At 43.2% G+C, this 27,074-nt stretch overlaps 1 protein-coding gene across 3 annotated transcripts in view; it reads left to right on the forward strand.

The window, feature by feature from the left end:
- The first annotated feature begins 4,418 nt into the window (after window positions 1–4,418).
- TULP1 (TUB like protein 1) overlaps window positions 4,419–27,074 on the forward strand; it is a 37,763-nt gene continuing 15,107 nt past the window's right edge. The window contains exons 1-6 of one of the 3 annotated variants that reach the window (XM_081866618.1): window positions 4,419–4,496; window positions 10,172–10,392; window positions 13,573–13,621; window positions 21,669–21,801; window positions 25,294–25,446; window positions 26,212–26,358. In XM_081866618.1, the coding sequence (XP_081722744.1) occupies window positions 10,346–10,392; window positions 13,573–13,621; window positions 21,669–21,801; window positions 25,294–25,446; window positions 26,212–26,358 (529 nt within the window). In that variant the 5' untranslated portion in view covers window positions 4,419–4,496; window positions 10,172–10,345. Of the gene's footprint in view, window positions 4,497–9,852; window positions 10,393–13,572; window positions 13,622–21,668; window positions 21,802–25,293; window positions 25,447–26,211; window positions 26,359–27,074 lie in introns of those variants that run through there. The other 2 variants (XM_081866617.1, XM_081866619.1) reach the window with 2 other exon arrangements.

Below are 27,074 nucleotides of genomic sequence, written 5' to 3' on the forward strand. Positions count from 1 at the left end.
TTTCTGGCCCACTACATATCCTGAAAACTTTGGAACAGGGAGAGCCAAGTTACCTAGAAGGTTTAAAAGGGTGGGTTAGATGGATGTACAGATGGTGTGAATGGCTATTAGCTAGAATAACTAGCTGGAAATTTCCATGATCATAGATAAGGTGCCTCTAAATTAACAGAGGTTGGAGAAAAACAACAGAGAAAAGTCATCGCCACCATGCCGTTCCTGTGATCCTTCCATCAGTATCTACCTGGTCACTATGGGGAATAGAAATAAATGAACTTTTATTTAATCCTTTAAGGCAATTTTCATAACCTTGTGACTTTGCTTTGCATATATAAAAATGTGCTTCCTGCCCAGGATTCTATGTGTTGTGTTGTACAGGTAGGGCTTCTCTTGTCCGCTCTATTGAGGAGAATCAGAAAGCCCACTCCAAGCATGTGTGCAGCAAAGAATTGTGCTCAGAGAGGAGCAACACTCAGAGAAACTATGTTGTAAACTCTGAAAATTATTTAAGGATTCAGAATGCATACTTGTGAGCAGGGCTGGCCCACCTTTTTGCCTGAGGTGGAACATCAAGTACCCACACCCCCAAAAAGTTGAGGTGCATACACGAGGCAGGCAGGTTATTTTGGCATTTGAGGCAGAAAATCCCACAAATGTTTATCGGCTGGAATAAAATGGCAACTTTTGCAACACCCAGAAACTTCTGCCTGAGGCAGCCACTTTGCTTAATGGTTGGTGGCATGTGAGACCATTCATTCATTCATTCATTCATTCATTCATATATATAATACAAGGTTAATGCAAGTGTTGGGGAAACTGTATAAAGCAGCCATCTAAATTACTAAGGGGGAAGGTGTCCATCCCCTCCCAGCTCACATGCAACTGGTGTTTTAGTAACATAATGCACAGAACAAACTATAGGAGCTGAAGTTGTGTGGTTTTTTGGGGGGGGGGTACAGTTTAATAGAGAGTTGGAGTTACGCCCATGCAACCCTTACAGCTTGGGTCTCTGGTATGCAAAGAGCTATGATACAGAGCCTACAGGCCTTGTGTGCTGTTTCTTCCCAAAGTACTATGAACTTTAATACCAGGAAATAAAGCTGCATGCTTGGTGCCGAAAGGGACAGCACAGAACTATGGAAGCTATTGGCAGGAGCAGTTAGCTGCCATAGTACTTGCCCAGGGGAAATGGTTAGTTGCCCCTTGTGAACAGGTAAATATCAAACTACAGGACGGGTGTAAAAAATACACAGGTGGTTGCATGAGTGCAGTGGGCATATGTGTTGGGAAGCCAGGTTGTCTGCGCATGCGATAGTGTTCTGATGTGTTGTATTTGTACTACTAATTTACCGCACTTTAAATTTGGGCATCTCGCACAACCCTGGTCCATACTCTCTTTACTAGGCCACATTGGTTTTCACCCCCCACAGTGAAATAGCACATGCTACTTTTTAATGCAGCTTTTCTAACCTGAATGCATATCTCCCCGTCAAGGGGGAAAATAACATGAAGTGGCCTTGAAAGAGAGAGGCGACTGAGAATTTCAATTACCATTTACAGGAAAAAATGCAGAGCAAGCCACCTACCTCTCCAGGCCAGAGACTCTGTACCTCCCTTCTTCAGGAGAATAAATGCCTTGCTCCATTGATACAAGGGCAGGGCTACTAAATAGCATTTTACAAGTTGCTTTCAGTCCAGCTTCAGCACTTTAGAGGAACAGAGGAAGGGAAAGATACCTTATTCTGAAGTGTCCTCAAAGCCTGTTGCAAATGCAACAGAAGCCCCAGACACCATGGCCTTAAGGTGAAATTCATTCACTGTCTTTTCTCTCTTCATTCAGACCTGAAGCTACAGGTTTTTCAGAGTCCATTTATTTCTCACCAATTGGATTTGAGGTATTGCTACTCAGGCAGACATCTGAATCCTCTCTCTTCCATGCTGCTGGAGGCAAAATAAGTCTATAGCCACAAGTGATATCTATTTCCTCTTTTTCAGTAACTGGAACAAAGGAGCACAGCTGCAGCATTAAATCTGTGGAAGGGTTCAGTTTTCATGCGTTTTGAGGGTGAAGGCATATAACATTTTTAGAGTAGAGAGGCCATATTCAATTTAAACATATATTTTCCTCTTTAGGGCAAATGTTTAAAAACCAGTTCCATAAAACCGCAGTGTTAGATTTGAAGCAAAGAAAAGCCAGCTGCGTTGTGCAGATTGGCAAGTGCCGGTGGCCTGATCATTGCACATATGTGCACATCAATCCTCACAGCAGTTTTGCATCTTTCTTGCATGTTTACATTTTTAATAAATTGAGGAAGAATGACTAAATGTATATGTGCCACTTTAAAATAAAAATGCATAGTGTACCTGAAGCAGAATGAGAGGGTCAAAACTGATGATCAAGACTTCACCCTCTATTTCTTATATATACTTGGAGTCCAGTAATATTGCAAATCCCTGTGTAATGCGCACATAATAGCTAGAAACTAGAAGTCATTCAGTAAAAAAAGAAAAAAGCCACCTGTTTCCGGCTTTCACCCACCTTTATTTTCTTTTCTGCACAGTGAAAAAGAGTCATAAACAAGCTCTCTCCGCCAGTTGGGCATCACACAAAATAATTGTTTTCCAATGTACACATACAACAGAAGCTGTTCCGAATCTCATTGTTGGCATTGCCTGTTTTGTTTTCTTTCCAGTACCAGGGTCTAGTTATTAGAAGAAAATGCCTCCAGTGCAATTTAAAGTGGCAAAGGGTGGTGTGGCAGAACTACCGTATGTCTCTCACTAAAACATAGCAGAGCAATGTAATACAGTTTCTAATGTGGCACGACTCTGCTGAGTGGAAGGTAATGAATGAGAACAATTTTTATTAAATGGAGTAGAAAGGCAATTACATACTGCTTAAGATCGCACACTGCTGGGGTGGGGCAGAGGTGGGTTGTCCCAAGGGTGCCCTAATGGTCTTCATATCCTTGGAGAGTGGGGCCTTCTCAGAACACCTCTTACAGAAACTTAAAGCACTTATCAGTGTTGGGGAAACTGTTTTACCCCTACTTGTGTCAAAAACATGAAATAAAATCTGACCTTTTTTCCACCATATTGTGGTTTGCTGTTTTCCATATTTCTTTTCTACACTTATAATAAGAAGCTACTGACTTGAAGTAACTTCATTCTGAGTGTCTGGAGGCGGTTGGAGGATTGAATCCTGACAAGACAGAAGTACTGTTCTTGGGAGATGGGGCGGGTGGGTGTGGGGGACTCCCTGGTCCTGAACGTGGCAACTGTGCCCCTGAAGGACCAGGTGCGTAGCCTGGGAGTCATTCTGGACTCACAGCTGTCCATGGAGGCACAGGTCAATTCTGTGTCCAGGGCAGCTGTCTACCAGCTCCACCTGGTACGCAGGCTGAGACCCTACCTGCCCGCAGACTGTCTCACCAGAGTAGTTTCATGCTCTGGTTATCTACCGCTTGGACTACTGCAATGCACGCTACGTGGGGCTACCTTTGAAGGTGATCCGGAAGTGGCCGCCAAGACCACATAACACCGGTCCTGAAAGACCTACATTGGCTCCCAGTACATTTCTGGGCACAATCCAAAGTGTTGGTGCTGACCTTTAAAGCCCTAAACGGCCTCTGTCCAGTATACCTGAAGGAGCGTCTCCACCCCTATTGTTCTGCCCAGACACTGAGGTCCATCGCTAAGGGCCTTCTGGCAGTTCCCTCACGGTGAAAAGCCAAGTTATAAGGAGCCAGGCAGAGGGCCTTCTTGGTAGTGGCGCCTGCCCTGTGGAATGCCCTCCCATCAGATGTCAAAGAAATAAACAACTATCCAACTTTTAGAAGACATCTGAAGGCAGCCCTGTTTAGGGAAGCTTTTAATACTGGATGAATCATTGTATTTTAATATTCTGCTTGAAGTGACTGGGGAAACCCAGCCAGATGGGCAGGGTATAAATATATATATATATATATATGCAGGTTTTGGTGTCCTCGGGTGTCTTCCCGTGTAAAAGTTGGGGTGTCTAGGCGACGTTTCGACGAGGTCTCACTCGTCATCTTCAGGCTGGTGCTTTCGGCTTCTTGTTACTGGAACAGAGCTCTGTTCCAGTAACAAGAAGCCGAAAGCACCAGCCTGAAGATGACGAGTGAGACCTCGTCGAAACGTCGCCTAGACACCCCAACTTTTACACGGGAAGACACCCGAGGACACCAAAACCTGCATTCCTGTACCCGTGAAAATCTACGAAAGCATATATATATATATATATATATATATATATATATATATATATATATATATTATTTATTACACTCTGTGCTGTAGAGTGGAGAGTACTGCATGACCAATGTACAGCAGGATCCTATGAATGTTTGGAAGTCCCACTGAGATAAATTTCTTATTATTTACAACAGCCGATGTAACAAAACAAAAAAAGGGAGAAGTCGATGGAATAAATTGCTACAACACACAGGAATAAGAATGTGAGGACTAACTGGACACAGGTAACAATATCGTTATGAGTATAAATGTCACATTGTAGAGACGATTATTTCAAGAAGAATGGAGATTCTGGCTGCCAAGTTGGGGTTATAGTAGAGTCTGGAGCCCATCTAGTTCAGGTCGCCAAACTATGTCCATTGTGTAAATAGGCAACCACAGATCATATGCCACAGGCAGAGCTTTTATATAGCGATGCTTTTCAATTATGTCCGTTGTCAAGTGCACAGTAATCAAATACGATCCAGCCTATTGGCCACCCAATTCCCTTTGAGTTGTACTCTCGACACAGCTCATGCCCAAGGTGATGGAAGAGCAGCACTGGTCCACAGAATCATCTTGCACTTGAAGTGGGTTTCCATGGCATTACATTGAGATTCATTGTAAAACCAACACTGCCTGCAGTATTTAGAAATGGATCTGGTTTCAGTCCTGCATTACAATACAAACAAGAGAGGTAGATGTTTGTGTATGAGAGACAGACTGACAAGAGAGAATACATCATTAAGGCATTCGCAGCCCATTAGCTAGATAGAGAAAAACTGTTGCTGTGCCAGTCAAGACTGTGAGATCTTTTATTAGATTCCCTTTTTTTAAAAAAGCAACTGCCATTCAAATGTGGTCAGAACTGAAAATGAAGTAAATGGATACTGCAAATTCATGATGTGGTTCTTGTTGCCTTGGAAAGCCCAAGCCCAATGTCACCTTCTCCCTTTGCACAATCCTGTTAGACATCTTCCCCTGCATTATATCCAGCCGCCATAAAACAGGATTTGGGGGATATTTTCTCAACATCAAAAGCAGGAATATGGTATGCAAGAGCCTGTAAGCTGAAGTGCAAAGAGTGGTCCCTTTCTTGAATGGTCCCCCAAACTAAGGACTCAGCCTCTAAAGATTAAGGGGGGGGGGAATGTAAATGGAATAGTCAAGTCATGGTGTGGCAGGAGAGGAATTGTTTTGCTAATCTACGCAGCTATAGTTACTCAACAGTGTGGGAATGAATCACATTTTCAAGCTGCATGCCTAAGGCATTGCTTCTGCTAATAGACACATTAGTCTGATGTAGGTATGCGGAACCTTTGACCCTTCGGGTGTTGCTGAGCTACAATTTCCATCCCTGGCCATTGACCATGCTTGCTGGGACTGGTGGAAATTGTGGTTCAACAACATCTGGAAAGTCAAAATTTCCGTATACCTGGTCTAAGGTCCCAGGGTGTTGTCTGAAGATAGTTAAGTTACATTTCTATACCAGCCTTCATCCAAAGATCACAGGGTGGTTTGCAATATAAAAACACAAAAACATATAGCATGATAACAAACAAAAATCATAAACATCCCTTCCCTCCCCCCCACAGTTTTAAAGGCCATAGATTGTTTAAATAGCCAAAGGCCTGGGAGAAATGTTTTTGCCTGACACCTGAAGATAGGTAACAAAGGTGTCAAGTGAGTCTACCTGGGGAGAATATTCCACAAGCAGGGAGCCACTGCAAAAAAGGCCTGTTCTTGTGCTGCTGCCCTCCAGATGTCTCATGGAAGGAGGCACACAAAGAAGGGTCTCACATGATGATCACAGGCCCCAGGTTGGTTCACATGGGGAGAGGCAGTCCTTGAGGTATTGTGATCTGGAGTCACTTAAGATATATGTGGAAACCCAAGGGAACCAGACCTGGCTGCACTGTCAATGGAGCTTCCTAGTCCTCAGGTAGGTGTTGTGTGAAGGAAGTGTCCACCCGAAACATTAAGGCAGCACATGGGCCAAGTTCAGAATGAAATTGTAAGTATAACATTGTTCTAAGCTGGAAGGACAGAAAACGACTGCTCTGCCATTGTACAGAAGGGACTTTGGTTCTTCAGCTTTTCCCCCTCACCTCTGCCCACACACCACCAAATTCCTTGTAGGCAGCTGAAGTTGATGGTAGTAAACTGCCACCTAGTGGGATAAAGATGCAACTATTTGTAAAAAAAGACCAAAAGCTGGCTGCTGTAAATTAATTCCATGGAAGGAGAGAAGTTGGAAGATGCATGTAACTATATCTCAGTATCTTCACCAAGATTCAGAGGGAGGTGATGAGAACAAGGCTGTGAATCACAGTTGTGATAAATGGTTCGTGCAGATGGGGCACTGCTCCGCCAATCTCCGTCTGTCAGTTCTGTGCCCAGATTTCTTCTAAAGCTTGGGAGTGGAGTGGCACTCTGTATATGCTTAGATTCCAACTCCCAACAGCCCCAGCCATCGTGGCCCAAGTCAAGGATTATGAGAGCTGCAGTTCAGCAACATCTAGAAGGCCACAAGTTCCACATACTTGCCCCAGAGAATCCTGGGAATAGTAGTTTGGGGATATGGTTGGGAGGGAAGGCGCTCTCTCTCTCTCTCTCTCTCTCTCTCTCTCTCTCACACACACACACACACACACACCACATTCCCTCACAAAGCTCCATCATGGGCTTGCCTTGGGAGAAGTGACTGAAACTAGTTTAACTCTCTGGTATCTATCTATCCTAGAATGATAGAGTTTGAAACCATTTGTTTTCAGTAACAAGCACTGTGATATCTATCCCACTGATAGGAAATACATATATATTTTTGTCATAAACTTTCTCGCTGTACTAGGTTAACTATGGATATGTTCACATTTTCACCCTAGAGTATACTGAAGTCAGTCATCCCCGTCCCCCTGTCCCCCGTTGTGCTTTGAAACCCCTCGCCTTAAAATGGATCGAAATCTCCGTTCGATTGAGCCACTCCTCCGAGTCTCCGGAATCTCCTCTGATGGTGATTAACGACCTAGGCCTTTGATGAGGCTTCAGGCACATCCCCATTACTCAGGGTATCCAAACAGCAGCAGAAGGAGCCGAAATATGTGCCACATCACTACATTTTATTGCTAACTACGCAGGACAGAAAAGAATATGCATCTGCTCTCTGTAAAAAGCAGAGAACAACTGGAACAAAGAAACAGGAAACCAATAACATCAACATCCGTCTCCCATCTCCCGTGAGACTTCCAACAGTCTGGATTGTAAACAGAGTCTTGTGACTCCAAGCACTGCACAGTGGCATAACAGAAACCTAACAAAATGTTGGTGAACTACGGGGTTCTCCATTGCTCTGATTCATTTCAATATGTGTTCATGCCAGGGGGCTTTTATAGGGCAGTACTCTTCTTAGCCCATTTGTAGTTCTCCAATTCCAACAAAACACTTCTTTCTTTGAAACAGTTTCATGCTTCTTACACACACACCCCTTTTGGAAGACTCGGTGGGTGGGGTTTTACCAGAGCTCTTCCTCCATCTGCAGTCAAATTATCCGGTGATGCTGGAGGTTGAGGGAATTCCACTGTAAGGAGCAACTTTCTCTTGTCTGGTTGAGTCATCTGGCTTTATGATGCACTGACTCCATGCCTGACATGCTGTCATCTGGATTGTGTGAGAGCTGATGTGTGGAAGATCTGGCCTTCATAGCACAGAGTTAGGCAATGTTTTCCAAATCCTGTGAACTGGAATGGAAAACACCCTGGTGGTATTTGATAAATAACACACAGCAGTATTTAGCATTTGACAGCTGACAGTTTTTTGAGATTTCACAAGAGAACCTTATGAAAATAAGGAGATGTCAAGTCCGATGCATTTGAACTATAAGGTACAAATTCCATTTGCAAAATATGAAATTGGCATTCTGTGTTTCTCATTTATAATTTGGGAGAAAATGGCAATTTGGGGGAGTATTAATACTTGTGAGTGTTTGTTTCGGCTCTATCCATCATCTTCAAAACTGGGGTAAGCTTGTTGAGCGGAGAGTCTGTTTATTACCTAGCTATACTAGAGCAGCAGGTCAGGATGGAGTTAATGTGTCAGGAAGTTGCAGCACACTCTATAGCCCTTGTTGGTCAGACTGCATCTCTCCTAAGGCGATCAGGGCTGAAATCTTGCACTGGAGAGGCTGAGCACAGCTCTGCTGAAGCTCTCAGAATAGCTCCCCTAATCTCCAGATGGAGCCACTTCAGCAGAAATGCTTCATCATATAAAGTACACTCTCACCATCACTGAAGAGTCTAAAACAGAGAGGTTTGAAAAGAATATAGGGAAAGGTTCTAGTCTTCCTTGGGAAGAGAGCCTAGCAAGCAGATTTCCTTTTCAGTTGGGACACATGGCTATTAAGTCTGTTTTCTGCTAGGCAAATATAAACAGAGGCTGCTTTCGCATGAGGATCTTCAGTGCTGCTGAGGAACAGCATTTCTACAACTGACTGTACATTCCATTAGAATGCCATTTATTGTATTGTATTGTATCATGTTGTATTTATTTATAGAATTTATACCCCACCTTGTTCTCCAAGGAGATCAAGGTGGTGTGCATGGTCCTCCCCCTCCTAATTAAATTCCCACAACAACCCTGTGAGGTAGGTTTGGCTAAGAGGCAGTGACTGGCCCAAGTTTCATGACCAAGTGGGGATTTTAACCCTGGTCTCCCAGGCCCTAGTCCAACACTCTAACCTGGTAAATGGTGGAGACAGGGAGAAACGTTTGGTTTCAAGACTTATTCAATCTTATATAAATAGATAAGAGGCTCTGTAGATGATTTATGAAAAGCATGGGAAACAGACTGAAGCATACAAACTGAAGAATAGTTCTAGGCAGGTATGGGGAAGCTTGCCTGGCATCTTCGCTACATATCTTGAGGTGTCAGGCAAAAACATTCCTCTTCTCCCAGGCTTTGGCTAATAAAGCAATCTATGGCATTTCAAATTCCGATCTACATCTGTTTTGGCCAGTAGTAGAGAATCTTATTCACTGTCCTATGTACTGAATTACCTGAAATTTCATATGCTTTCATTTGGACATTTCCCCTGCCCCCATTTGTTTTATTTTCATGACTTCAGATATTGTGGATCTAACTCCAGGGTCAGCCCCCCCCCCCGCATCAGACTCTTCCTCCATTTGCATCCTGGGCTACGTATGCACTATGCATTTAAAGCACATGACACCCCCCAAATAATCCTGGGAACTGTAGCTTACCCCCTCACAGAGCTACAATTCCCAGCACCCTTAACTAAAGTTCCCAGGATTCTTTGGGGGGAAAGTCATATGTCTTAAACGTATGGTGTGTATACAGTTTTGCTATGGAGAGATGCAACTGAAAAGCTGTCCTAGGCTGTGAACGGGGGGCGGGTGGGGGGGCGGGGAGACTCTGGCACACAGGCATGCAAAGTTCCATCCTGGATCTATGGTTTCACACATTTTGCACCAGTCCTTGGCAAGGCAGACACAGTGTTGCATAGTTACAATAATCTTCCCATGGCCCTGTTTAAATGAATTACAGTGACAGATGTTCCATTCTACAGATCTCCCAGGAGGCCTGGCTGGCAGTCCGTCAGCCCCTGAAATCCTATTACCTAGTTTGAAGAAATAAAAAAGTTAATCATCTCCTTTGCTTCCCAACTCCCTCTCATCACCTGCTTCACGGAGGCATCGCTAACTTCTCTCTCAGTTGTCCAAGAAGCCCATGCTGAAGTTATATGCCGCTGCACAGTGTATATAAATCAAGGATTTAATTTCAAACTGTGGGGGGAGATAGTCAGAACGAAGTGCTAGAGCTGCCTTGCAAGGACAGGGCAATGGGAAAGGCAAAGGGGAGCACCCACAGGCCGGCTGCATTGAAGTCTTCCATTTGATTTTCACAGCAAACAGCTTCTTGTACAGATTTCTTTGATCAAGGCAGCACCGGGGAAGGAAAGAGGAAGGAGCCATCTTTCCACAGGTCTGCAAGAGAAGTGGCTTTGAATCCCAGGTCTGCATTCCTGCTCTCTCCTGGACCAAGGACCTCTGAAATAAATTAGAGAGACTGGCTGCTAGCAATGCCCCTTCAGTCAGACATCCTCCGTGAGGTGTGGACATCAGATGGGTAAGTACAAGGACCCTCCACCCTTAGGTGTGGGTAGATAGTCGCTAGGGACGACTCCTAGCAACCTGAGCAGGAAGTGAGAAGGGGCCCTATTTTATCAGGTCCTTCAGTGCAGGCTTCAGGGTCTTTATTTTGTGGGGGTGGGCGGGTAGGCTTAAGTAAGATGCTCCCACTCATCCCTGCTCTCAAGTGGGCTCACCACCTCCTCCGCCTCTGCACCGTCACTGCCATGCATTTGCTTGGCTTCTTCCACTGGGCTCCATCCACACAATTCCCCAGAGGGCAAGTGCAAGGCTAGTGGAGGATATTGCTCAGTCACTGCTTGCATGCTCAGAGGTCATGGGAGAACAGGCAAGGGCAGAAAGAAGGAGAAGGAAGAGCAGGGTTGGGAGGTTTCAGGGATTAGCTGTGAGTCCCTTTCAGGGCCATGAACCTCAGCAGGCGCCCAGTGAATGTCCCACGGTCCTTCTGACCTCACCATGGTAGGCATGGTGGGGAAGCTCTTAGTGCAGGGTGATATATTCTGTTCTAGGGCAGACAAAGAAGATCATAATTTTTTTAAAAAAAATTAATCTGCTGGAGGGGAGGAAGAACACACATATTTTCTGTATGCTGGACACCTTCACTGGGAACACAATCAGCTTTCTGGCACATTGGGACCAAGTGGGTTAGATGTCCTATGGTAGTCACATGGAAATGTTGCATCAATCTCTGGCCTGAATATAAATCTAATGAACAAAAACCGCTTTAAGCTTTTGTGTTTGAAAACATTCTTAGCTCTTAGGCTTGAATTGTAATGAGATTTTAGAAATACGATATTATTATCCTTGCCGAAGAAGAGTTAGGCAAATTAAGAAAAATGAAATGTGGATCTAATTAATTGAGTCATTTGTTTTGATCTTAGGTTATACAAAGCAATGATCTCTGTAAAGGAAAAATTTAGCATTGTACATTATAGTTTATTGAATTTTACATTAAATTATGTTGTGGAATATGTTGTACTTTAAAGAGGCGTAATCTGAATCCTGGAATACTGTTCATTAGGGGAGGGGGTTGATTTATACTTTAATCAGTATTTCTTCCATCATACAGTTTGGTATGAAATATATATGCATCACCAAGTGTTCCCCTCCTGCAGCTTAAATTCCATTTAATTTATAGGTATTAAGGGAATATAGCAGAACCAAAACAAAAACGAAAGTTCATCCCAGTGTTCTGTTCTTTGAATTGCAAGGCCCTGCCCCTTTGGCTCTCATTGGATCCAGTTAATGTTATTATTTTATTAATTTATTAATCCCCTTTCATGTGAGTCTCATGGCAATTTATAAATGCACCATAAAAACAATTAAAAGTACTATTCAAAACAGTGCAGAAATATAGCTAACAATAGGCTCTGGCAACCAAAATCCAACTAAAAGATAGGCTACTGCTTATAAGTTATTTGGGACAGTTGGAGATTTGTCTCTAATTTTTAGGAGTTACATGCATCTATCAAATATCAAATAACTCAAAGAGCCATTCAGAATGATATTGCATTTATTGGTACTTCCCAGCTGTCTTTGTTACATGTCCATTAAATACCAAGGCTATTGCATGGAGAAATATCTAACCTACCTTTAGGCCATAGCAATACTCAGAGGACATTTACTAAGCTGAGTCATGAAACAATGTAATGTAGGGTTTTGGATGGGTTTTACAGAAAAACTGCACCCACCCCTGCACCAGAAAGTGTCAAATTTGTGGTGTGCAATATAATGAAAGCTAACCACATTCTATGCTGTTCTGACATCTTCACAAAACTCCAAGAAATTGTCTTGAAATGATTCTATATTAAATTTAATGTTGGGGTACATGACAAAATATTACTTTTTTATTGAATAGTGCAGATATGTAAATAGCTAAAAAGCTGACTGGGCAACGGTCAGCACCAAAAAATTGGGTATATTGTGAAGGGGGTAACTTTTAAATACGCAGTGGTGGTAAGAGAGTGAGGAAGACCCTGGTGGGGGTCTCATCTCAACCATGAACCCATCTAGTCACTCAGGCAAGGCACAAGTTCTCAGCCTGAACCTCCCCCTGCCACCATCTGCTAATCTACCTAGAGCAAACATGGGGAACCTGTGACCCTCCAGAAGTTTAGCAGTATTTATCAGTAAATCCCACTACAACTCCCATCATCCACATGCTTGCTGGTGCAGATGGATGTTCACCAACATCCAGAGGGCCACAGGTTCCCCATCCCAGACCTACAGGGCTGATGTAAGGATTTGGACAAGTCAATGGATGTGAAGCTCTTTAGAGCATGATATAAATGCAAAGTATTATTGGTGTGATGGGTTTCGACCCCATCCTAGAAATCTCTATTTTTACTGGCATTTGTTGTGATTCACAGGGATGCCCACCAACAACAAGGTGTGGTGGCCCAAGCAAGGGGAGGTCAGAGGTTTATGGTTTAAAAGGTGCCAGCACCTTGGAGGGAGTCCAAGGTGTGGGTTCAGGACCATGGAGAGTACTCATGCAGCTGAAGCCAAAGATCCAAGTTGCCTTAGCAAAGTCCTGGATTTATAATGAGGCTAGGTCATCATTAACAGGATGCCCCATCCACTGAGGGCTGCCTTCCAGCTAGCTATAGGGCAACTGCCTTCTGCTCCAGCTATTGGCTTGTTTGGGGTAATGAGGTTTCTATGGTGGGCATCTCTCTTCAGAGCTCTCTTGACATCCCAAGGAGTCAGACCACTAGCCATCATAGTCCAGTGACAGAAGTGGCTCCTCCAGGAAGCTCCACATTGGACAGCCTAGGAACTAGAACTATCTCCTATTCAGAGCTGCAATTACACTGTCTTTGAGGAATTGTGTTGGAGAGCCATCATATCAGTCATGTGGAAAATACAAAAAAACTTGTGGGCATGAGTAGCACTGATTCCACAATAAAATCCCTTCTGGAAGCACCCGTGAATTTCTGGAAGCACCCTAGATAAGCTATAATGCCACCTGCTGACACGAGAAAGGATCACACATAGTTTCTGGGCACCATGGCTGTGCTCAGGCTCATTTAATTATTGGAGGATATAATGACATGGCTAGGAATTCCTCCATAAATATGTTCAGGTAATAACCTAAAGTAAGTCTGCCTAATGCCTTATATTTGCTTTCCCTGTCTTCCTCTCCATCTTCCCTCAGTGCAAGTGAGGAACCTGGGAGCCCTCAGCAGCAGAGACTTAATAAGCAGGTAGGAAAATTTGTCCCAACCACCCTTATTACCTGGTTTCTTTTCTAGGCTGCAATGTGTCTGTCTAAGCTCTGGCTTCTCTTTGGGGCTCCTATTACAGCAGGGGCTAATGTTAGTTGTTTGAGCCGGTGTGCGAGATCCTGTCCATGTCTAGCAATGAACTGAAGTGATGCTACATTTCTTCTGAGCAACTGATGATTTTGAAAAATAATAATTGAGAAAGGTGGTTGCTACATAATACACCCTTGTGCAAATAAATTGAAACAAACAATGAATTTAGTATTTTATTGTACAAAACTCACATATATGTACATTAGTAATGGATATAACCTCTGATATTTTTAAGCAGCATTTGAACATGGTTTGGTATGGAGTCTGCTAGTTTCGAAGAGTCACTGTTGATTTTCGGATCCTTGTACCACACTTGAATCAGCACCTGAATGAGCTTCTCCATAGTCGTACAGTCTACAGCAAGGAGGTGACTTTTGCATATAGTCCATAAATTCTCAATGGGATTTACGTCCGGGGAATTCCCTGGCCAATCAAGTACCTGTATTTGCTGCTCTGGCATGAATTTCTTCACCACTTTTGATGTGTGACAGGGGACTAGGTCCTGCTGCAATATCCCAGTATCGTCAGGGATATCTTTTCCAGCTCTGAAATAACTCTCTTTAGTAGAACCTCAATATATTGTGGCGAGTGCATCATTCCTTCTATTGGCTGCAGGCTTCTGACACCATAATGATCAACTGACTTTTCGTGTTCATTTTGAGTACAGGATTACGAGTAAGATAGAAAATATGCTTTGTTTCAATTAATTTGCACAAGGGTGTAGCAAAGGTGAGGTCCCTGGACCTAATTATTACCATGAAGCTGGACAAAGGTGCAGGAAATTTCTGCAGCTCATGCTTCAAGAGGGTATATGGTGCAAGAAATGCTTCAAAGCATATCTCAGTGAAGACTGGTTTATCTCAAAAACATCATTTTGAATGTGCTTGAAGAATGTGGGTCCAGTGGGGTCACAGTAACCAAGCCCAAACCTTTGTTTCTTACATTTGTCCTGCACACTTCCTCCAAAAGAGCTTGGGGCAACAGATACACAGGAGGTTGTCCTATTTTATCATTACAACAGCCCTGTGAGCCTTATGCTGAGGGATAGTTGCTAGCTCAAGGACATTCGGTAATCTTCATGGCTAAAGTGGACATTTGAACCCACCTCTCTCCAGTACAGATCTCTATTCATTACCCCCCAGTGACTCCACTGTAGAATCATCTAGTCCAGGTCAGATCTTGGACCATGTCCTGTTTCCTCCTTGCTTAGGTATAGGGTTGGATGAGCCAGTCTGAGCCAATGAAATAATTTGTTTACCAATAGTGTGGCACAAGAAGACCATGGGTGTCTCCAGGCGCTAGGTTGCAGTTTTGCATTAGCACCTATTTCAAAATGCTTCTTGTGCAAGATACATGACTTCCCGTTTGTTCAATCATATATATAGCCCTCGATAAATGGGATTAGATGCAGGGCACCTAATCTGATCCATCTGCTTCTTCCTCTGCACCGTAGCTCTGAGTGACCTCAATCTCAGAAGAACAGAGTTGTTGTTACAGGCTATTTATGAGCACCTTTTGGCTCGCAATACTCGTTCTATACTGCCAGTGTTTCATAGGTAAACACAGCCATATTTGTCATGGTCTTCTTACTCTCTGTGTGAGACGGTATACTGGTGAGCTGTCCACTGATGCCTCAAATGCAATATATTGTTCAATACACCCACATTTAGGCACATGTATGTATATGCATCTGACTGTACAGATTAGTTGAGGTCTAGTGTCGTTTTAATCCTTCCCCCTAATTCTGATGTATGGGCAGTGAGTGCCATTGTTTATGTAGCTAGAATGTGACCACTCATACTAAAAAAGGAAGGTATCAACAGGCTTGGAAGTGGGGGAATCAAGGTTTGCAGAAGGACTGGTTTTTAAAAAAATCCAATAGGGGGAGTGATACACAAAACAGCCCAATGAGGACTGAGCATGCTCAGTGGCCATGGAATGCTGACTGATTCCTGGACCAGGAAGCAAAATACTGAGTGGGAAAGGAACATAGAGGAGGGAGAAAGGTTGTTTTCTGCTGCTCCAGAGAAGCGGACACGGAGCAATGGTTCCAAACTACAAGAAAGAAGATTCCACCTAAACATTAGGAAGCACTTCCTGACATTAAGAGCTGTTCGACAGTGGAATTTGCTGCCAAGGAATGTGGTGGAGTCTCCTTCTTTGGAGGTCTTTAAGCAGAGGCTTGACAACCATATGTCAGGAGTGCTCTGATGGTGTTTCCTGCTTGGCAGGGGGTTGGACTCGATGGCCCTTGTGGTCTCTTCCAACTCTATGATTCTATGATTTAACTCTATGATTCTATGATTAAGGATACATATTGTGTGTCTGCAGCTTATGGCCTTTCTGGAAGCCAATATGAAAGTTTAAAGCTGCTGAGGCTCTAAGATGATTCTTTTAAATAAGAGGCAGCTGAAAATACTGAGACACACAAGCCTTTAGTTGACATAAGGAAAAAAGGTGGGACATATTATTCTCCACTCGCGTCCAACTTGTGCCTTCCTTTTATTACACAGCAAGCGGGAGCTGCAACAAAATGTTGCAACGTGGAGTGTTCCTGTCAAGGACATTATACACACACACACACACACACACACACACACACACACACACACGGGGGGGGTCCATTCCTTACAAAAGGTCTTCTAGTATCATTCTTTGTCTAATGGTCAGTGTTCTGTACAATGCAAATCCCCATAGGGCTTTAGTTACCTAAGCACTTCCATAAGCAGATGAGGTGGCCAGTTCAGGCAGAGTTAAACATCTTCCAACATTTAAAGGAAATGTGAAAATGCTCCCAAGGTAGACTGAAGGAATGGATCACTATACACAAGCACTCGTTAAGCCCCTTAGAAAGAAAATACTGAACAATGCAATCCCTCCCTAGTGGGTTTAAAACATTTATTTTCTTTACATATTTTACTTACATATACTAGCTACAGTCCAATTTTAAAAAATAAATGAATACAATAAAAATGAGTAAATATGCTTCCCCTCAGCCTGCTGGGACAGGATTGCTCCTAGAATATTGTATTTGGAAGGAAGTCACTCTCCCCGTTAATGCAACACAGAGAGGGAAATTATGACCCTTCAGCTGTTGAGTAAGAAGCTCATATTGTAACAATGCTGAGATAAATTATATCTACATATGCCAAGAGTTCTCCATATTGGAGTGCAATATTTTCTCAGTAGCAGTATTCCTTTTTTAACCTGACCAAGTTAATAAACATCTTCTTATTTGTTTCCCTCTTTGCCATCAATTGGGGACCTGGTTGGTAAGTTGTGTTATTCTTGTTATTATTACTGTTGTTATTTTTATTGGGGTGCTTTGAATATAACCTTCTATCGTATGTCAGTCTTCTGCTATATATTTTGTTTGCTCTGCATTTGGGCACCTCTTAAGATAACTCAACAAAATTTGGCATCATGGTACCTGAGAGCACATTTTTATCTACGTTTGGATACAATTAGATTCCATTTTGAATCAAGATGGTGAGCTAAATCTTTCAAAACTGCACTCATTATTTTTTTTAATTATTAGGATTCCCAAGCAGTGCCGGGTACAAGGCTGTAGTACTTAATAAACTGTTTTTTTTTAAAAAAAACACATAAATAACCCTTATAATGAGAAAAAACAAAACAAATTCCTTCCAGTAGCACCTTAAAGACCAACTAAGTCAGTTCTTGGTATGAGCTTTCGTGTGCATGCACACTTCTTCAGATACACTGAAACAGAAGTTTCCAGACCCTTCTATATAGTGAGAAGGTGGGGAGGGGTATTACTCAGAAGGGTGGTGGGAATGGGTGATTGGCAGATTGGCAGATAGCTGTGATGAGCCTGTTGACGACTCTTAACGACTGCAATAGGTCTTACAGCAGTCGTTAAGAGTCGTCAACAGGCTCATCACAGCTATCTGCCAATCACCCATTCCCACCACCCTTCTGAGTAATACCCCTCCCCACCTTCTCACTATATAGAAGGGTCTGGAAACTTCTGTTTCAGTGTATCTGAAGAAGTGTGCATGCACACGAAAGCTCATACCAAGAACTGACTTAGTTGGTCTTTAAGGTGCTACTGGAAGGAATTTGTTTTGTTTTGACTATGGCAGACCAACACGGCTACCTATCTGTAACCTTATAATGAGATTAGTGTTGTATGAACTCTGCTTGTCAAGTTTAAGAAGGCATATTTTATTGCAATTTAAGCTTTTCTCTGCACAAGAAGAAGGTCAAGGTTTTATCCACCACCACTGCAAAATAGAAGTCTTCAGTAGATTATTTTTGTGTAGGTGAGGAGACACTACAGATGTTACCTCTGTGAGGAACATTCCAGCACAGCTTCTGCCTTAAATTAGTAACATGGTTCTGCTCTTGCTATGTTGTTTATATGTGAGAAGCTGAGGTAAATGTTCTCATGTTTTCTCTCTCCCTTCAACTTCACATTCTGTCAACTGGAAGTACTGTTACCGAAAACTGGATGTCAAATGTTAACCATGAATCTTGGCTATTGAATATTCAGTGGATATTTTACTTCAGAAGTGACAGTAGAGTATTTAGGCAGCAATCCTATGCTCACTTCCTTTGGGAGCAAGCCCTGTTGGATTCAATAACTTCTAAATAAACAAGTATACTAATGTGATGTTAGTGAAGTAACTTCCCTCAAAACTCTAATAACCATTACCTCAGAGAGGTGATATGTTGGTTTATTATTGTTTTTGAAGTGGTGATGTCCCCGTAAAAAGCCTAACACAGAAGGACTGGGCATTAGCACAGCAAGATGTCTAAGAATGCAGTCACACCAGTTGCTAATGGTGGTATTAAAAAAAATCCTTCATGAAGATTAGCCACCATATCTTTTTGAGTCAAATAGTTCTTCAGCATTTCCACAGTGAGCCATTCCTACTTTTCTGCACCACTTATAAATCAGTACCTTACTTCCTTCTACAAAAACATTGTCGTGGTGCTGCCATTTCAGTATTTCAGGAAACTAGTAGCTGGTTCATATGGTTCTTTGTGTCTCTTCAACTGACAATAACATGTCATGGGTTGACTAGGTTCAGAGGTCTCCTTATACTGCATTCAGACACACTGGCACAACAACTGCACTCCTCCCAGCTGCCTGGATATCATGACTTAAGTACACACCAGTGGGTTGCTGTTTTTAGTTGCAATTTTGTTAAAACTCCCAACAACCATTACCTCAGAGAGGTGTTGTATGTACTGGCAGCTGGATAGAGGACACCACACCAACAACTGGAGCATATGGCAATATTGACTTTAACCTTGCAGTTTTCTGGGAAATCCCCACATGCTATTTCAGCATACGCATTTGCATTTTCTGCAACATATTTAGAGAGCAATACACATTCATCACCCAATGGCAAAAATTCCAGATGACTCAACAGAGCTGAGTAGCACCTTTCCTTATTCACTTTTTTACCACTACATAAACCAGAGGGTTTAGTTTCTCCATAGGTATCAGTGAGCCACCTAGTGGTGCTAATTGTGATGCAGCCTAAAATAATTGAGATGGGTGTATTTGACTCTGCCCTATTCATCATTGTTCAGTAGCTGTGTGGTTTCGTCACATTTTCGTTGGTTGCTTGGTTGTGAAATTTAAAACGTGCCCAGTAGTATTGGGGTGATAGGAGCAAATTTGTTAACTACAATTATTTTAAAAAATCATTGACTTGAGATAAATGCAAAACAAAGTATTGTTTTCTTTTTTAAAGTCTCCCCCCCCCCCTTTTCTCTTCAGTTTAAATTATTATTACTATTTATTGAATTTATATACCACCCTATACCCGGGGGTCTCAGGGCAGTTCACAGAATAAAATCAAGATATAAAACCACAAAATACCTAATAAAAATAAAAACAGCAACCCAATACCCCCCCCCAATAACATTTTAAAAGGGCATAGGATGTAAATCAGATCAATCAAAGGCCTGGTTAAAAATAATGTTTTTGCCTGGCGCCTAAAGGTGTATAATGAAGGCACCAGGCGAACTTCCCTGGGGAGAGCATTCCACAGACGGGGAGCCACTTCTAGCCTTGATGGTTATAAGACACCTCACCATGATAATGTGCTTATGGTTTATTCCCTATTTAAAACAAACAAAAACAACAAAAAACACCCAGAAGCCACATAAAAAAGACCCTAAATCTCTTTTCGTTTTTACCAATCTTATCATTCTAAAGGCATGATTCATGAGTTTTAAGCATGTGGGATTGGCAGGAGCGGACTGGTTTTGCATATTGGCCACATGGGGCTTGTCTGTTTATTCTGACACACACCCAGTTACTATCCTGGTGCCTACAAGGCCCTCCTCAACTAAGGGCTGTGTGTCTCATCTACTCCTCCCTGCATTGTTCAGTTCTGAGTAGATCTGAGTTACTACATCTTTTTGCGCTTTGCAAATATGAGAGTGCTTTGTTTACTTGACGGTTTTGATTCAGGGCCAACTCAACTCGCTTGCTTTTGTAAGCATGTTGCATATGCACACATATTGTGTGGTTGGTTCATGTTCTCACCAGCAGATGCCAAGCTGGAGAAGGGGAAAAAATCCGCACCCAATATAAATTAACCAGCTTAACCATTTTGCTTATTTTCCCTTTCCATTAGCATTTTCACCTTGGGATTATTTCAATAGCAAAGACTCAAAATGTAAATTGAGTGGCAAGAAAGACATTAAGTTCAGGAATATGTTAAGGTAGTCACTTATTGCTGAATGGGTGCAGGGGGAGAGGAACAAGATTTGCATTAAAATAGCATGTGCTTATTCGTATATACAGATTCAATTTTAGAAATAATTACTGTAATTTAACTAGAAATGCAGTACATCTCACTACAGTGGGGAAAGACCTGGTGATCTGTGCCCTTTGTTGGCCTACTCTATTGATGGGCAACTTCAAAGCCCCTGCTCTCTCTTATTGTGGGCCTTTCCTTTTTAAAAAAAATGTTGGACTTGGCCCAGATAGCTCGTAAAATGAAAAAGGTGGACAGTCCCTTAGGAAGGATACTTACTTAGGAAGATGAAGGAATAATAGTCCTGGAGATGTGCATGACCACGGGGAGTCATGCTCAGCCTTCTTTTGGCTTATAAATCAGTGCTGCCCATATGAATCACCTGAATGTGAGAGTGTTTCCCCACACTCTGTCATCAGTTTACTTTGCTGCACAATTTTCTTTCCATTGTAGCCTAATATCAGGGCAGAGAAGAGCGGTGGGAATAGTAATGCTCTTGGTCCCTCTTTGCTCCCAACATACACAGCCCTCATCCTTTTTATTGGACCGTGGTGGTTGGTGCCCATTCACTCTGTTTTGGATTAGTGGTTCAATCAGGGCAGGACTTTGAGGCTGATGTCCAGGTCCCCAAATGCAGCAGGGCTAGCTTACCACATTTGGAAAGAAGGGCATGCTACTGTCATCTAAAGATGGAGCCTCCACATAAGTCTAAAATTACTAAACTATGCCACTCTCTCCTGAGTTTACAGGACCTTGGAATTCTTCTCTGTTGCAGAGCTTAGGGCAACAAGATGGTAAAGATTTCAACACACCTGTCAGGTGAACCTAAAAACATGAGCAGAGCCAGTTGGATGAGGCCAATGGCCCATCTAGTCCAACACCTTGTTCTCATGGTAACCATCAGGGCTTGCTTCCTTCTCTCAAAACTGGGGCCCCTTCCTAACAAGAATGGGGCACAAGTTTATCAAAACAAGATACAGTGAACTGTTTATGGGCTTGCTGTGTAGGCTTTGGACTACCATTTCCCCAAAAGCCCAAAGCCATTTCCCCAAAGCCTCCCAACCTACTATCAGAGAACAAGCCAGCACGTCACCAGGCTACTCTCAGCAGTTGTCTGGAAGAGGGTCATTTGGGGGGTCATTTCAGGAGAGAGATGTTCCATTAGTTTTCACAACCCATGTCCCCTCATGCAGCCTCATCTGCTGGATCAGAAGCCAAAGAAGAAACGGCAGGAGGCTACTTCACTGGAGGCCAAGCCAAAAAAGACCAGAGTGAAAAGGCAGGAGGAATCAAGCCCCGCGGAAGAGCCAAGTGCCCCCCGACCAGGTAAGGGACACAACCAATGTTCCAGGAATTGTGGTATATTAGCACAGGAAGCTGCCATATGGTGATCCAGACCACTTGTTCCCATATCTCCAAGGCCTCCCCCAAGAGTCTTTCCCAACCATGCTACCAGTTATGAAACCCTATGCATGCAAAGCCTATGATCTAATACTGAGCAATGGGCTCTCCCCTTTTCAGGTACCTCCCCACAGGATATCCTGCACCCCACAGCCAAACCAGAAGTATGGCAGTGTCATCTCAAGCACTGGTCCACAAACAAGTTTCATGCCAGCCCTACTGCTGTCTCCATCAGCCAGCAGGCACACAGGGGCTGGCTGAGGTGGCAGCAGTTTTCATGGCTGGGTTGTGAAAGGTGATTTAGGCTGCAGCCCTAATTCCAGCCACTGCCCAGAGGGGCTTATGATGGTGCCACATCTACAACCTTGTCATTCATAGTGGCTGGGGCAGAAGCTAATGCTTTTCCCTCCGTGTGTTTGTTTTTTCACTATTTGCTGATGAGGAGGCCAGAAGTAAACCCCACCGGAAAACAAAGGAGCTGGGGAGAAGTGCTTTTCAGGAAGGAAAGACTGGATTGGGATGAGCTTAGTTTCCTCCTCCCACTCGCTCCTACAGTACTTTAAATACCCATTTTGTAGGAATTTGGCATGAGCCCACTTATGCCATGCTCCTGGAGCACCTTTCCTCCTTACTTTCTCGGCATGGTCCACATTTTAAAACTCCATGTACAAACACCCCTTTTTTTTCCTGCTCTGGAGCTTTCCCTACGAAAACCCACTCTTTAAAACTGAATCGGAGCAAAATCGGTGGAAAGCCCGAATAGCTGTTTGCTCTGGTTTAGCCAGTTTTCAAAGAGAAAGCTCCCAAAGAAAAGAAAGGGTGCTCAGACACAGAGCTTTAAAGTGGAAACCTGTGCCTGGAAAGAGCAGGGATAAGCCCTCAGTTTGGCCCTTGCCCTGATGTTGCAGCCATAGTGCAGTCACAGTGTCCTAATCTGCTTCATCCAGGAGAGGGCAGAAACACCACAGGCAGGCAGCTCAGCCAGAAGGACATTGTACACAGCCCCACACCACTGGCTCCTGTGAAATCATCCTTTTACCACATGTAGCCAAAGCTTCCTGGTATTCCTTCTCCTCAAATGAGAGCACAGGGCAAACTCTGTTCTCACACAGGTAAGGTGTTTGCCACTCTCCCAATGGCCCAGCTGTGAGAGCGCTTGTTCCCAAAACACCAGTTCTGTGAGTTACTTGGGGCTCCTCCAGATGACCTCTTTATTGCATCAATCATCCTGATTTGCTTGCACAAAGCTTACATGGAGGTTCGATTACAACTGCTCTTTAATGAGCGTTGATTGGTATTCATCCTGATATGCTTGAAGCATGTTTTTCTGTCTTCTTTGATAGTTGTTCATGCATTCTGTCACTTTCCAAACTACAACAGGTCTGATGCTGTTTAAAAGTGGGTTTGTTGTGCTAGGGAGACAGGGCGCTTTAAATCCAGTTCCCCAGTATGTGTGTGAATGCCTCCTGCAGAATACTGACAGTCTTGGACAAAACAAAATAAAAAAATTCCTTCCAGTAGCACCTTAAAGACCAACTGAGTTAGTTCTAGGTATGAGCTTTCGTGTGCATGCACACTTCTTCAGATACACTGAAACAGAAGTCACCGGACCTTTCTATATAGTGAGAAGGTGGGGAGGGGTATTACTCAGAAGGGTGGTGGGAATGGGTGATTGGCAGATAGCTGCGATGAGCCTGTTGACGACTCTTAACGACTGCAATAGGTCTAACAGGAAAAAGCAAGGGGTGAGAAGGTGAAAAATGGCTTTGTCATGTATAATGAGATAAGAATCCAATGTCTTTATTCAAACCAGGTCTCTCCATAGTTTTAAGTTTGGTGATAAGTTGCAATTCAGCAGCTTCTCTTTCCAGTCTATTTCTGAAATTCCTTTGTAATAGAACAGCTACTTTGAGATTCTTTGTGATACTTTGAGATACTTCTACAGCAAACCTTTTTAGAACTAAAATACCCAGCAGATGAAGTTAGACAACAGATCAACAGAGCCAGACTGATACCCAGAGAGAACTTGCTGCAAGACAGACCCAAAAAAGAAAATAACAGAACACCTCTAGTCATCACATACAGCTCCCAAGTTAAAACAGTACAACGCATCATCAGAGATCTACAACCTCTCCTGGACAATGACAGTTCTCTTTCTCAAGCTCTGGGAGGAAGACCTTTCATTGCCTCCAGACAGCCCCCCAATCTTAAACAACTCCTAACCCACAATAATACTATAACCAGACTTAACACGGACACTGGCACCAGAGCCTGCAATAAACCCAGATGCCAACTTTGCTGCCACATACACCCGGACAACACCATTACTGGCCCCAACAACATCACACATACCATCTCGGGACTATTTAATTGCTCATCGTCTAACATTGTGTATGCCATAAAATGCCAACAGTGTCCTTCAGCTCTCTATATTGGACAAACAGGCCAGACCTTACGCCAAAGAATAAATGGACATAAATCCGACATCAGGAACCACAAGACAGAAAAACCAGTAGGAGAACACTTCAATCTCCCAGGACATTCTATACAAGATCTCAAAGTAGCTGTTCTATTACAAAGGAATTTCAGAAATAGACTGGAAAGAGAAGCTGCTGAATTGCAACTTATCACCAAACTTAAAACTATGGAGAGACCTGGTTTGAATAAAGACATTGGATTCTTATCTCATTATACATGACAAAGCCATTTTTCACCTTCTCACCCCTTGCTTTTTCCTGTTAGACCTATTGCAGTCGTTAAGAGTCGTCAACAGGCTCATCGCAGCTATCTGCCAATCACCCATTCCCACCACCCTTCTGAGTAATACCCCTCCCCACCTTCTCACTATATAGAAAGGTCCGGTGACTTCTGTTTCAGTGTATCTGAAGAAGTGTGCATGCACACGAAAGCTCATACCTAGAACTAACTCAGTTGGTCTTTAAGGTGCTACTGGAAGGAATTTTTTTATTTTGTTTTGACCATGGCAGACCAACACGGCTACCTATCTGTAACTGACAGTCTTGGAGGCACCCTTGCACTTTATAAAATGTGCAGCCTCACGAATCCTAAGACTGGCTTTCAGACAGGCCATTTTCACATCACTGCACCCCTCCCCCTCATAGAAACACAGGAAACTACCTTGTACCGAACCAGACACTTGGTCCATAAAGCTCAATATTGTCTACACAGATAGGCAGAGGTTCTCTGGGATGTCAGTCAGGGAATCTTTCCTGCAGATGCTGGAAATGAAATCTAGATCCTTCTGCATGTAAAACTGATGTTCTACCACTGAGCTACAGCCTCCCTCCCTCCTGTTATCTGCCATTGTATGCACACCCCTAGTGCTCTTTTCTCATCCATCCTGACTCCGGTGCCTTTTGTCAGAAGATATCTGACTCTGGTGTCTTCTGTCATAAGCTGCTGTCAGAAAAGTGAGAAAGAAAAAGGAAGAGAAGCCAGAAGAAGAAGGTGAGAAGGACCCACCTGCCAAAAGCACCAAAGAGCCCAGGAAGAAGAAGGAAGCTGCCTCTTCTCATCTCGTTGTGACCAAGGCATCAAAAAAGAAACAAGGTATGGTGCTCCCCATTCTGTGCTCCAGCCAGTGTTTTGAGCAGCAGCGGCTCCATTTCCCTGCCTCTAATTTCCAGCTCTTGAATGTTTTTCTTCAAGAGATTTGAGGGGTGAGTATGTAAAGGGCAGAGGCTGTTATGCTAAAAGTCTCCCAGAGCAGAAATGCACATGTCAAAGTTTCAGTTTTTCAGTGTGGCTGCCCATTTGTCATTAAAAGTGTGCACTTCATTTGCTCATCCATTGTTATGGTAAAAAAAATAATGAATGGGAAATTGTGTGAATGGAAATGAAATGAGCATTCATTCATTCATTCATTCATGGGAGCCGTTTTTCTTAAATTGTTCTGCATCAAAGAAATAGGCTAGGACACTATGTACAGTTCACAGAAAGGTCACAGAGACATCTGTTCTGAAGCAGAAGAGGCAGAGGTGCACTTATTGATAAAATGAATAGTTAATGAAACATAATTAGTATTAATCCATAAGCAACTTGCCAGTCCTCTTTCCACCACCACCACCACCTTCCTCCTTGAAACCTCTTGGAATCTCCACCTCCTCCTTTGGGTTACTATTACAGGGACGTAGGTTATAACAACAATGATTGTTTATGCAGCGTCAAAGTCCTCAGCTCCAAAACTAAAGGTATACATCAAGGTGCAATGCGACTGGGTTCTGTTCATAATAACATTTGCTGTATCAATTGATGTGGTTGTTTCCTCTCACTTCCCTTCCTTAACTGCTATGTGTCCAAATTTCAAACTTCTAGAGGACTCTGATGAAGAAGATGATGATGATGATGATGAAGAGGAGGAAGATGATGTAGAAAGCGAAGATCCTCCAAAAAAACCCAAAAGGAAGATCCACAAAGATGTTCCCTCTGCCGGCATTAAGGAAAGGAAGCCCAAAAGTAAAGGTCAGTGGCTTTTAGTGGCCATTTTTAAGCCATAGATACTGGTTGAAGAGTTACTTCTTATTCCTCAGGAGCCCCTGGAAACCGTAATTCTGTGAGGAAGACCAGGAATCTGTCTCACAGTAGACATCCAGATGCCTGTGGGAAACCCATAAACAGGATTCAAGCATAAGAGCGCTCTCTCCTCCTTTGGTTTCTAGTAACTGGTATTCAGAAGCATCACTGCCTCCAACTGTGCAGGCAGAGCATAGCCATCATGGCAAGTAGCCATCAATAGCCCTCTCCTCCATGAATGTGTCTACTTTTCTTTTAAAGCCATCAAGCTTGGTGGCCATCATTGCCTCCTGTGGGAGAGCGTTACACACACACACACACACACACACACACGGCACATGACTTTTATGTCCTGCAGGAAATATGGTTAAGGAAAGGCATTTGAGGGTGAGCTACAATTGAGACTCATATGTTTTGCAATCACCCCCCTTTCTCATCCTATAGCCATCCTTTTCCCCCTTTCCTTGCTATCTGCTCATCACCCATATGTTTAGATTGAAGCCAGGCTCCATCAACCACCTCCTACTGCCCCTGAACTATTTCCATTCCAGCTGGTCATTGCAAGAAATACCATTTATCTTAAAATAATTTGTGCCCAAGTTTGCTTTTTTCTTCTTCCCTCCTTGTGCCTTTCTCCTTTTGTCTCATGACTTTTAGATTATAAC

The sequence above is a fragment of the Podarcis erhardii genome (genome assembly GCF_964252035.2).
Source record: "Podarcis erhardii genome assembly, chromosome: 6".
Lineage (NCBI taxonomy): Eukaryota > Metazoa > Chordata > Lepidosauria > Squamata > Lacertidae > Podarcis > Podarcis erhardii.